General features: G+C 50.5%; 1 protein-coding gene across 12 annotated transcripts in view; it reads right to left on the bottom strand.

Moving 5' to 3' along the window:
• CUX1 (cut like homeobox 1) overlaps positions 1-12,937 on the bottom strand; it is a gene marked incomplete at its 3' end in the record, with an annotated part of 372,121 nt that overhangs the window by 196,174 nt on the left and 163,010 nt on the right. For all 12 annotated transcript variants that reach the window (XM_082670227.1, XM_082670228.1, XM_082670231.1 and 9 more), the window contains exon 3: positions 3,271-3,318. In XM_082670227.1, the coding sequence (XP_082526353.1) occupies positions 3,271-3,318 (48 nt within the window). The remainder of the gene's footprint in view (positions 1-3,270; positions 3,319-12,937) is intronic.

The following is a 12,937-nucleotide window of genomic DNA, read 5'->3' as shown; positions in this document are numbered from 1 at the left end:
GTTAAACTTGATGACTTTGCTATAACAATTATGAATAACCATTATGACTGTATGATCCCAAACCTTTCAATCAAGGGCAACAAATCGTTATTTCCTAGTTTCTTCTAAAGGTATTTCCCGAGCATACCTTCCAGGGTCCCTCTCACCTTATGAACAGCAACAGATCCTGAAGAAAGGAGAGAGGCAAAGTGCTTTAGAAACTGCCCCCGGGGGAACCTGGCTGTCCCATCATTTATCAATAACCACTTTGAGAGCCCAAACACTTTTTGCTTCTCACTTGCTGCGTTGGGTGCTGGGAACACAAGGGCCAACAGAACAACATACAGTGGCTGCCTTCACACATTTTACAGACAAAAGGAGAACCGAGACAAAGTGACAGGTGGCTCTCGGGTATGATGACAAATGTGTCACAAATAGCTCGGAGCACACGATGGGGGGGTACCTGGCCCATCCTTTGGGGCTCAGGGAAGACCTTCCTTGAGGAAGTGAGCCAGGTAAAGAGGAAGGAAGAGGAACGTTTCAGGAAGCAGGTCAGCCGTGCAAAGGCCTGGGGGCCAGTGAGGACGCCCAGTGCACAAGGACCTGTCAGAGACTCAGGATGGCCACGTATGCTGGGACAGGAGGAAGGAGTGAGCGGACCCTAGAGAGGTGAGCAGTTAGTGAACCACGTGGGCCCCACAAACCACAGGCAGGGGGGCGTCTGGATTTACACCGAGGACCGTGAGAAAACACCTAAGGGCGTAAACGGCACCCTGGCCCGGCTAGCGTTTCCCGTGACGTTATGACACACAATAAAGAAGTCTTCACGCGGGAATTCTAAAAGCCTCTGTCTGTGAATTTCTCGCTGTCCGAAAACTTTATTTTGATTTTGTTTTGTTTTTTTCTTTTGGGGATCTCAAGTAAGGAAGAAATCTGTACAAATTCTGAGGCGAAGATTACCTTTTCACTCACACGGTACTTTCTTCTAGGGGAACTCAAGCACATCGGGATGAACTCAAAGAATATATCTGATAAATAAAACTGCAGCAGCAGACACTCGAGTGATGGGTACGAGAATGAGCCTCTGGTTACTAGAGAAGGTGGCTTTTTAGAAAAACAACGGGTCCCGCCCCATCTAAGCATCAGGACACGCTGCCCCTGGTCATCCCTGCACTCGTGGTCCCCACGTGCAGTTACCCGCTGCTATGCAAGCTCAGTCTTCAGAAACGAGCAGGATTTAGCCCCCTCTGCTCAAATCAGCTTATTGGAAAGCACACATTATTTAACATAAATATAGCAATTAGCAGCAGCTTGGTAGATATTAACGGTGCTATAAAAATATTTACTTTTCAAATAGCCTTAAAAAAAAATCAGGCAAATAGGAAGCCTAGATGTCTCACAGGCATTTTTAATTTAATATATGTTGCCAGAAGTAAGCCCATCGCCCCAACAGAATGTGGGATAATCTACACAACTGGCTTAGATTCTTTAAAAAAAAAATCAGTAACAAAGGTGAGGGGGTGGAGAGAGTGTCTATATTAAAAGATATATATATATATATATATATCCCTCAAATGCAATGTCGAGCAGTTATAAAAGACATTTTAGGGGTAACAGGAAATTTGATTTTGGATAGAATATCAGATATTATGAAATTCGTGTTATTTTCCCAATTGTGATACTCGGGGTTACTGTGGAAATGCCCTTAATTTTAGGAGACGCCCATGCCGCTGAGGGTGTGGGGTGGCCGGCTGGCTGCAACTCACTTCCAAATGTTGAGCAAAGGGGTGGGGGGAGGGGAGCAAAAGTGGCACAACGCTGACAGGTGAGGAGTCTGGGTAAAGGGCGCTCGGCCCTTCGTTATACCAGTCTTTCTACTTTTAGGTAGGTTGGAAATTTTTCAGAAAGAATGAAAAACAAGCAACCAACAGAAAGAGCACCCTGAGCTATTTCAACCAGAGAAACACTAAGCTGATGGGTCTCACAAAAGCTGCTGAACAGGTAGAAGAAGAGCTTCGATCACACGTGGGCAGGTGTAAGGTGATGGCTTTACTCAGAAGATGAGGGTCTGGACATGTAATTCTGAGGAAAGGGCAATTCAAGTCCTTCCGAGACCTGGGCTACTGATGTCCTTCTGTGCCTCAGGGAGCCAGGCACGGGGGACGACTTCCTGCGGCAGGAAATGATAAACAGAGAGAGGAGCCCCGCCTGCACTGCTCTCAAATCTGCAGCGGCTGCTGCCCTCACATGCAACCCTCGCCGTCCGGGAATCGCCCCTCCGCCCTCCGCCGCCTCCTTGGATCCCGCACCTTCTGCTGTCACCCGCGCACTGAAGAGTTGGCCAAACGGCAGCCCCGATCTCTTGCTGGGAGCTCGGGGGGGCCGGGATCCCAGCCTCTCGGCACTCCCCAACTCGCCCCCTCACTTCCCCGCATCCAGCCCCTCCTCCCGGGCTCTCTGTGAGCTGGGAAGCTGCAGGGACACGAAATTTCTAAGGCCCCACCGGCGTGGGTTCCTTAGAGGGCTTGAAAACAGCCTTGCTCCCCCTCGCTGCTGTTACTAGGTCATCGTTCCTACAGGAGAAGCGGGGAGCGAATAATCCCCCGACACTAACATCGTTTCTGGTTTTCTGAAGTTCACCGAGTGTCTACACAAACGGCAGAGAAGGAGCAGGCGTGTCACCCACCCAGACCGCCCGCATAACCTGTGACGAACAGCATTCAGGGCACACAGGTCTCAGATGACTGGCCGCCTGCCTGCCACCTTGCCTGGCCCTTCTCTGGAAGGATCCACGAGAAAACGTTCCTTATACTGAGCCCAAACCTACTCCCCGTGGCTTCTGCCTGTGAAGTTCCTATTTCCCCCACGGCTGTGCAGGAAGGCACCAGACTGACAGAGCACATCCTTTCTGTGTGGGAGACTTCGTGGCTGCAGCCCCCATCCAGTTCAGGGGACCAGTGAGCTCCGGGAGGTCTGTGGGCTCCCAGGCTGGGGTCTGAACAAGCCCAATCCACCGTGGGAAGTGCGATACGCCGGCCACTACTCCCCGGATTCCTCCGCCGCTTCTGACATCCCTAATCCCGCCTCCCCTCCCACGTGGGCTTTAATGGAGGAATCGGTGGAAACCTCACTTTGAGGAGCCCGTCACCTGCACGTGGATGGGTCGGGGCGGCTGGGGAGGCTCCCTCCAAGCAAGCACCTTCCGCCAGTGGCACTTACTTTACGAGAACAGAAAGAAAGCGTGATGAACAGGAAGGCGGCTCAGGATGCGAGAGAAACATAAATGCTTACCTCCCCCTGGAAGCTCTTCAGCAGCGGCGCTACCTGCTTGCGCAAATCCTGGAGTGAGAAGGTGGGTCAGGAAGCAGCCATGGGAGAAGAAAAGAGAAGGAAACATTCGTTAAGGTCTCCTAAAAACTGCTTCGAATGTGGTGCTGGTTACCATTACATAAAGCAATCCCGGCGCCTCTCCTGCCCCGTTCCCTCCCTCATACACGTAAATAATGCCAACTGTGCCCCGTTGTTTAAATGAACTCACTTAAGAACACCACTAAGCTTTATTTTCCCTGAATGTGCTGTGGACTACAGTTTTTGCTGGTGTCAGTCTAAGACAATTTGCTTAGAATACCATCGAATATTATAAGGTAGGTTCGATTTGCTCGTATCTGAAGTGGATTGGGGTCACCATCCTGCATTTTAGCTGCTACTTTGGGGCACGATGCATGGGAGATACATGGATTTTGAAGCCATGTCTGATAGTCACTGGAAATTTTATCCTAAGCCACCAGTACCCGTTTCAGAACCTGCGAACATTTTATCTTATTTAAAATGAAGTAATTGACTAACACACAACATAGTGATTATAGTCAACAACGCTGTATAATAAACTTCAGAGTTGCTAGGAGATTAGATCTTAACTGTTCTCAGCATAAAAGGAATACTAACGACGTGACGTGATAAAGGTGTGAGCTAATGCTACTATGGCCATTATACTGTAATACATAAGTGGTTGTACAAACCAACATGTTGTACACCTCAAACTTGCACAATCTTACATGTCAACTCTATCTCAACTTTTAAAAAATAGAAAAAAATGAAGTAACGGAGAAAATACTTCAAACACTTTGAAAGGACTCGTATAAGGCAACATCTCCTTTACTGAGAGCTGGGGCATATAAGGTATTTACTGAGCCTGATCTATGTGCCAGACCCAGTTCAGCAAGTCTGGGCCAAGGCCTAAGCTTCTACGTTTTCTTGAAGCTCCGAGGCCGATGCAGACGCCCAAGTAAAACTGACTAGTATTGGTAAAGGTGTACCAATCCAACCATAACATGGGGAGAAAGTAAAACATTATTTCAGAAGAAGAGCCCCTGTGCTGTGGGAGAACATAAGAGGAAGGATAAATTCAGGTTAAAGAGATGAAGAGCAGTGTCGCAGAGGAGGCAGCATCTGAGCTGGGAAGACAGGTAGGATTTTTGTAGGGGCCAAGGAGAGGGCTCGGGACACGAATCCTCGGCCTCTCTGCCTCTGGAACGCTGCAGCTCTCTACGTAGCTCCGGCCCTGGGCCTACTCAGGCCCTGAGCTGAGCTGTGTGTACACACGGGCTCGCTGGCGTCTACTCTTTTGGTAACTGCCTTTTGTGTTCCTCTGGCCAAGCACCCAAACGAAAGGGGCCTCCATCCCACGCTCTGAATCCAGCTCGAGACCACAGCGCACAGCTCTGCGGCGTTAGGAAGAACGACGGCTCCAGGTATCCTGTGCTCCACTGTTCTTTGTGGTTTCCCTCTGGACAGGGGCCTGTGACATTTTGGTGTCAGGAAGCCCTTCTAAGAATCTGAGGACAGCTATTGACCTTCGCCTCTGGGAGAAAACTCTGCAAATTACTTCACTGAGGGCTTCCTAACGCCTACCTACAGACCCAGGTGAGGCTCCCTTGTTCCAGCCCATGCGGTTGTATACAGTTGTCACCAGCTCTTTATGTTCAAATGTAACTTGATTAAATTTAAAAATTCAGCTTCTCAGTTGCAGGAGCCACATTTCAAGTACTCAGTAGACACATGAGGCTGGTGGCCACGGCACTGGACCGCAAAGACACAGGACATCTCCACCACTGCAGAGTGACTTAACAGACAGGGTTGTACCATAAGCTCTTTGCCAAACATAATTAACCCACACTGATTTGTATTGTAACCTGTGAAAGTATTTGCTCAAGAGGAATTATAGTTTCCCCTTTGATTATTCATTTTCCTATAGGTTGCGTCCTTAAAGGTGACTTCCTTGGAGAAGTCCTTTTGTTCCTCCATTGGGTCATTTTCTCTATTTTTACACCAAACTCCATGGCAAAAAAATAATCAAACTCTTTGCCAGCCTCTTCTTAAATAAATAAGGCTATGTGCGGTGAGCACGGTAACGGCCCCCAAAGGTGTCCATGTTCTCACGCCCAGAACCTGTGACTCTGTTAGGTTACGTGGTAAAAGGAACTCGGCAGATGTGATTAGGTTAGGGACCCTGAGTTGGGGAGATGACCCTGGAGTATCCAGGTGGGCCTGATGTAATCACAACGGTCCTGATGAGAGAGAGGAGGCGGGTGAGAGTCAGAGGGGATGTGAGATGGAAGCGGAGGTCGGAACAACGGAGGGCACAAGCCAAGGCCTGCAGGCGGCCTGAGAAGCTGGAGCCTCTACAGGAACGCAGCTCTGCCCGGTAAAACCCATCCTGGACTCTGACCTCTGGCGCTGTCAGATGACAAGCTTCCATTGTTCTCGGCCACCCAAGTCTGGTAGTTTGTTACAGCGGCAATAGGAAACTAATGCACTATCTCATTTAGCCCACTGTGCTTTTTGGCAACATAGACGATAAGATAGAACACCGAAAGGGAGAGTGAGGGGCAAGAGGCTGCCGGGGGTGGAGGAAAGATTACGGGCTGGCCCCAGGCAGGGTCAGTAAAGCCTACGTTTCCATCACGAGGAATAAGCCTGGCTTCTTTGGGAGAAACTCAGCCACTGCAGGTGACTACTTGGGAGGTCTACGCACAGGGAGCTCACTGTGTCCCCGGGAGGGGGTGACATGGCCTGGATTCTCTGTGTGTGTGTGTGGGGGGGGACGTGAAGGTGGAAACAGCCCTCAGGACTCTGAGGGGGGTGGGCCAGTCCCCTTGCCTCCCTCAGGAGGGGACAAGCAGGCAGCATGACTGCACTGAGGTACTTTGGTCACAAACTGCAAACACAAGACGATGGATGGAGTTTGCTGTTTGATTGCCCAAAAGGCTGACTGTGAGGAAGGCGACTCGTGAATGAGGTGTCAGGCATCCCCGGGGTCCACACTGACCACAGGTGGGGGGTACAGAGCGTTAATGGTGTGCGCCCTCGCTCGCACGGGGCTGTGGCGAGTCTTCCCCTCAAAAGGCCACAGACTCATATTAATCGAATTTAAAAATAAGACATGAACATGTCAAGGATAAGAACCTCTACGCAGTGCTTGCCTCCCAACTGCTGGTGGGAAGCCATGGGCTTCGGGTGGCCTTTGACTTACCAGGGAGGCCTCAGATGGTCTGGGAGCCCTGGGCGTGGGCTGAGGGCCTGTCTTGCTCCACCTGACAGCTGGTGGCACCTGATGGCCCTCGGGCTCTTGAAAGGGGGACCCCTAAGGCCTCCGACACACCTGAATTGGCTACTGCAGAACCGGAAGCAGCCAGGCTCCGATGTCAGGCATGGGATACGCTTCCCGCCCCCTCTCACCCCGAGTCTGTGAAGGGGGCTGTGATCAGAGTGAGGAACGTGCCCTCCTCCTTCCAGACTGGGGCTCGCGTGAGGGCAGGGGATGGGTCTTGGTCACGCCCCCCCCTCAAACTCCAGCATCCAACGCGGGGGCCGGGAGATATTTTGCTGAGGAAACCTAGGCCCGAGGGGCCTGAAATCCAGAAGGGTGGGGACTGTGGAAGCTGGCTGTAGTCCCGCCAGGGCCCTTGTCCCGGAGAGGCCCCCCACGCAGTCTGCTCCCCACAGCGCACAGCAGGGAGGGCTGCAGGGCGGCCCTGGGCTTGGTGCACAAGGCACCCTCTGAGGCCACGGGCCGGTCAGCAGAAAGACCTCTGTTGCCTCTGCCTAGAACAGGCTGGTCACACCGAGGGGGAACTCCCAGGGCATGGAATGGGTGCGTGAGCAAATAAATTAAAGAGCAAACAATCTCTCAAAGCGTGTTAAGAACCGGGCAAGTGAGAGACTGCCCCGCCTGGATGTGAGCCCTCAAGGCTGGGGTCCATGTCCCAGGCCAGCGCTGCCAGCAGAGTGCGAGCCACCTGCGTGACTGACGACGTTCAACAGCACCGTTCGAGATGCAAAAAGAAACAGGAAATCAATTTTAGTTTCACTTCACCCGATATACCCAAAATATTGTCACTTTCTATGTAACCAGTATAAAAATTATTAATGAGATAGTGTACATTCTTTGTCGGCATTAAGTCTTTGAAACCAGGGGCGCATCCCCCGCCTCTCCGTTTGCACTGGCTGCACGTCAAGTGGCCCCTCGTAGCCGCACATGGCCGGTGGCCACCACGTCGGGCAGCTCGGGGCTAAGCGATGTGCTCACGGATCAGGGCTCTCCTGGGGGAGACGGTTAAGGCCGGCGAGCCCCCCACCCCCTGATGGCCAGAGGCAGCGAGCGGTGAAAGAGCCAGAATCCGGAAAAGTAGGAGAGTCGGGGGAACACAAGGTCAAAAGGAGGCAGTTTCAGGAGGGAAAAGGTACTGGTGTCAAATGTCGCCACAGACGCCGGGCCTGGGAACACCGTCAGGTCGAACATCCAGGCAGCGCCGGAAACCAACGTGTGAGGTGCTGAGGAAGAGGCTGCAGTGAGTGAGGTGGAGGAAGAAGCGAGACAGGGCTGGGGAGCCCCACGGGGAAGGGGGTCGCGGGCGGAAGTTAATGACAGTTCCCATTTGGCGAGTGTCTGAGTGAGGGGCTTCAGGTACAGGACGTTCATTTGCTTTTCACTATAACTCTGCCAACCAAAGGGACTGGTACCCACACGTCACAGACAGGGATGCCCGAGGCTCTGAAAGGGAAGGAGATTTGTCCAAGGTCGCACAGCGGGAAGAGTCAGGATGTGAACCCAGAGCTCTCCCCAAGGCCCACGCCACACGGACATTTTGTAAAGGAATCCATCAGCTTGGACACCAGCACTGTGAGGGGCACACACGGACCACTCAAAAGGCTTGTAATGGGCCCAAACTCGGAGGGGAAACGGTGAAGCTGGATGGGGTCATGGAATGTGAGAGCTGGTAGGGGGCCAAGGCATTTGAGACCCTGCGAAGACAAGAGGAGGGAGAGCCGGAGTGGAGGTGCAGCCTTGGGGGCAGGCACCCGGGAGCCCTGGCGCTCAGCCCACAAAAGAGTGCCTCTTACTCGGCTCGGCCCGGGTCCACCCCAAGCCCCGCCAGACTGCACAGGGCCAGCCTCATGAGATAGCGTCCAGAGACGTCCAGAGACGTCCCTGCATTGTCCTTTTAGAACAGGGTGCTCTTTTGCTCTCTGAACAGCACCAAAAGCTACGGCTGTTACCACTCCCAGTCATTGCAGGGGACCACGTGCCCTTCTGTGCAACTGCAAACTGAAGAAAACGGGGTCCACGCCAATCAAAACCCCACTGGCGGGACTTCCCTGGTGGCGCAGTGGTTAAGAATCCGCCTGCCATTGCAGGGGACACGGGTTTGAGCCCTGGTCTGGGAAGATCCCACATGCCGCGGAGCAACTAAGCCCCTGAGCCACAACTACGGAGCCTGTGCTCTAGAGCCCACGAGCCACAACTACTGAAGCCCGCGTGCCTAGAGCCTGTGCTCCACAGTAAGAGAAGCCATCGCAATGAGAAGCCCGCGCACCACAACGAAGAGAAGCCCCCGGTTGCCGCAACTAGAGAAAGCCCGTGCGCAGCAACAAAGACCCAACGCAGCCAAAAATAAATAAATTAATAAATTTAAAAAAACAAACAAACAAAAAACCCACTGGCGTGAATGAGAATTAGGAAATTAACACAAGGTCAAGAAACTTAAATGTAGGATTACCACACTTAATTCAGCAACAGGTTTTCAGTGCTGTTTCAAATTTTCTTCAATTCTGTATCATTTACTGAGCAGAAAGCAGCGAACATCTTAACACGCAGACAGCGATGCCCTTGAGATTATTAATATCGGATGTCTGTTGGCAAAACCAGAGCACTGCATTGCTACCTTCTCTCCCTGGAGCACGTGGCAAATAATAAGCGATGTTTATCGAGAGGAGCTTCTATGTGAAAAGCATTTTCATTAGTCTCCAAACCACTGATTCACAACTCATTTTTCAGGTCAGAAAACTGAACAGTAAAATGCTATTGAGGAATTTTCTGTCTAATGACTACTGCTGGAGAAACCATTCTGATTTAAAAGCAAAACAGAAATGAAATTATGAAATCACCACGCAGGATTCAGTCACACCTGTGAGGTGGCAGCGAGTAACACAAGACACACAGTCTCTGAACCCAGATGGCCTGAATCTTTGACTCTCTGCCCATTCGGAGCACTTGGGTGGTCTCTGGAAGGCTCTGTTCCCTCTTCGGGACCTGGCACTCCCAATACCCATGACACTTCTCCCATCCACACTGACACGTGATGCCAGGGCCGGCATCACAGAATCTCATACCGTGGATTCAAATCTGGTGGCCACCCGGGCCCACCTCTGAGTCTTGGAAGGAACGGTGCCCAGGACATGGCTGTTTAGGTTTGGAAGGACAAGCAGATGAAGGGGAATAGCCAGGCCTCACGTGTAAACAAAAAGAGGCTATGAATTACAAATGCATCTTCCAGGAACTCCCTGGCGGTCCAGTGGTTAGGACTTGGCACTCTCACTGCCGGGGCCCAGGTTCAATCCCTGGTGGGGGACAAGCCACGTGGCTCGGGGGTGGGGGGGGGGAATGCGTCTTCCAAGCCATAAAATGATCTCTATTTCCAGAAGATTCTAAAGTCCAGATTTCCCGACATGTTCTACTCAGTTTTACAATGCCCTTTTCCCCCTCCCTTTTGCTTCTCTGTAACTCAGGTGTGTTTCTCTGGAACGACTCTGCCTACACTGAAGACTCCGACCGTCTGACTGCATCTCAGTGGCACCTTGTCCTCTGTGGCACAGACCAGGAGCGGGGCCCTGTTTTCTTCGGTGACAACAGGGTCTCCCCGAGAGCACTGGGGGCAGCGTGGAGGGAACCTGTTAAAGGCTCTCTTTTGCGGCTCCCGCAGGGCTGCCAGCATCCCCGCCCCGTGCGGGTACGGCAGTCGTTAGGGGCCCAGCCCTGCGGCATCTGCAGAAGTGGCCTCATCCCTCCGGCTTCTGTTTCAGAACCACCTCGGCCCGGGTAACTCTCGGCCTCCCCCCTCTCCTGGTCTTAGCTCGCATTTCCTTCACTGTGTTCAGGTGCGGAAGGAGTTCAACCGTTGACCGGGGCCAGGCAAAAATATAAGCCTGGCCGGCATTTAAAACCCTAGGAAATGCTTATGCATGAGGAGGTCCCGTGCTACAAACCCGCCCGGAGCTGAAAATAGCTCCATATGAATTCACTAATCCCTCCTCGTTACTCAGGCCTCAAAACAAGGACATTCTGACTGGAAAATGTTTTAGGTGTTTATTCAAAGAAAATCATTCCATAACATAGCCTATTTCACTAAGTTTGATACCGTCAAGTGTAAGAGGTACTGTTATTTCATGCCACCCCAAGGGGAAAAAAATGCTGCTTATTCAACTGTGATGTCATTGATTTTCATCCTCGCTCTAATGTTGAAGACGGTGAAATGTGTAAAAGTGTATGTATTATAATTGATAAAATATGGCCACACAATGAACTAAAGTTAAAACAGATCCCAAGTTGTTTTTGTTTTTAAATGACGTGGCCTGTCCTTTAGGTGGTGCAGCCGCGTGTTTTAAAAAGGGCTCTTGTCTTTTAGAGACGCCTACTAAAATATTTATGGATGAAATATGGTTTCTGTTTCAAAATAATTTAATGGGAAGGGGTAACGGGTGAGAATAAGGATGACACAAGTGTGTGTTGATCGGCGGATGATTGTTATAGGTGGAGGATGGGACATGGGGTTCATTGTATTCTTCACCTTGGCCTGTGTATGTTTGAAATATAGAAGGTTTCCAAAACACTGTATTTCACTCTGAGACCCGCGAAGCTTTCCGCTGACCAATCGCATAGGACAGGCCCGGAGAGAATTACGAGACTGGGGTGAGGGACTGCTGCTCTTAAATTACAGCCAAGCAACTAGTTAATTGTCTCCTTCATCGGGTTAACCTGGAAATCTAGGGTCGTCTGGTCCAATCTCCTGCCCGAGGTAGGGGACCCGTGGTGTCCTGGCCACACGGCTCACCCTCCCAAGGCCACTGTCCCTCCCGGGACAGTCCTGGTGCGAGACTGTGCCTCATTGTGGAATGGGGAGTTTTCAAGTACCGGCTCCAGGCACCACCTACCAAAGGCTGACGCTCAGAGGGAAGCTCTCCTGAGCACAAATGATGTTATTACTAGTAGCAATTTGTTGGTAAATAAATCACTTTAAAAAAAAAAAAAGAAAAGAAGAAAGATCAGATTCGAAGTGATTGCACTGTCACTGACTTGCTTAATAACGCATTTTCTTAGGGAGATCAGAGAAGCAGTTCCCCGCACCCCCGGGTTGAGCAGGGGACCGAGAATGGCTGAGCCTTCCCTCTTCTGGGCCTGGTGACGGAGCCCTGCAGGTATCTGAGGGCCCAGCTCACGTCTTTCCAACACCTCCCTCTGTGCCCCGAATCTTCTCTCTGGACCAAGTGCCACTCTCCCCACTCCTGTGTGACAAATCTCGGCACAGCCCTCGCTGGGGTCCTCGCTCCAGGGTCTCATGCTCCCCATTCTGGACACATTGTACGAGCAGCACCTAAGAAGCCCTCGGTCGTGTTGGAACCAAGTTCTAGAGAAGAAGAAAGCAATGGGGTCCTCAAAACGGCCACGGACAATACTCACTGCATCTCCCAGAGACCTTGGCTACCCCAGAATAAAGGTTCTAGGCGCTAGATATATAGATTATACAGATGCCAGATAGGAGCATTTGAATGGAATAATTTCTTTTTAAATCAAGAAATTTCCACAGAGAGTGTTTTCATAAAGAGAAATGCAAAAAAGTTTAATTTCAGAAACGGGGTCCATCATTTATAAATACATTAAAACACAGTAAATACAACATTGGATATAAGTACTGCAGTTTAACAACTGCAGCTCTGCTAAAAAGTAAGAATAGCAAATTGGTGACTTTTTTTTCAACCAAGATATTTAATCAAACTGAAACAAGAAAACGACCCCCTTTCTGCAACTTAGAGCCCAAACACTGAAGACATATTGTTCAAAAGCATCTAGCTACTGATTCTCCCTTCGGATGTCCTTGGGATTCTAGAATATCCTGCTGATGGCCGAATCATCCTTATGAATAAAGAAAACCCTACCGGTGTGTCACATCTAGGGCCAGCCTTATTGACTGCAGTACACCAACCTGCTTTCTTATTGATAAGCCATCTGTTCCTAAACTAACCTCTCTGCATATCTGTCAAGTGTATTTTTAGAAGGTCCTAATGGCATCAATGAGAGAATCATAATTATCCACAAAAGAAAGATAGTTCTTGGTACTTATGTCACTGAAGATGGCTGGAATTCTCCCTTTATCGTGTATACAAGAGCACAGACCAGGTATGAAGTTTTTCAGGCAAGACAATATATATTGTATAATGCACGCATCGTAGAACTCAACTTAAAATGCAGTTCAGTGGAAAGTGAAGTTTCTCTTTGTTCCAGGATCCTGAAACCTTCGCTTCCCACCCTCATCATCTGGAGATGAGTCATGCAGCTATCAATGGAGCACCCTACTTCTGGTTACTTTTAGAGATGAACACATACTCCTTCCAGTCTTTGTGA

Source organism: Grampus griseus (assembly GCF_964374135.1).
Source record: "Grampus griseus genome assembly, chromosome: 14".
NCBI classification, from domain to species: domain Eukaryota; kingdom Metazoa; phylum Chordata; class Mammalia; order Artiodactyla; family Delphinidae; genus Grampus; species Grampus griseus.
The sequence above is the reverse complement of the archived record's forward strand: the minus strand, read 5'-3'. Positions and strand labels throughout refer to the sequence as shown.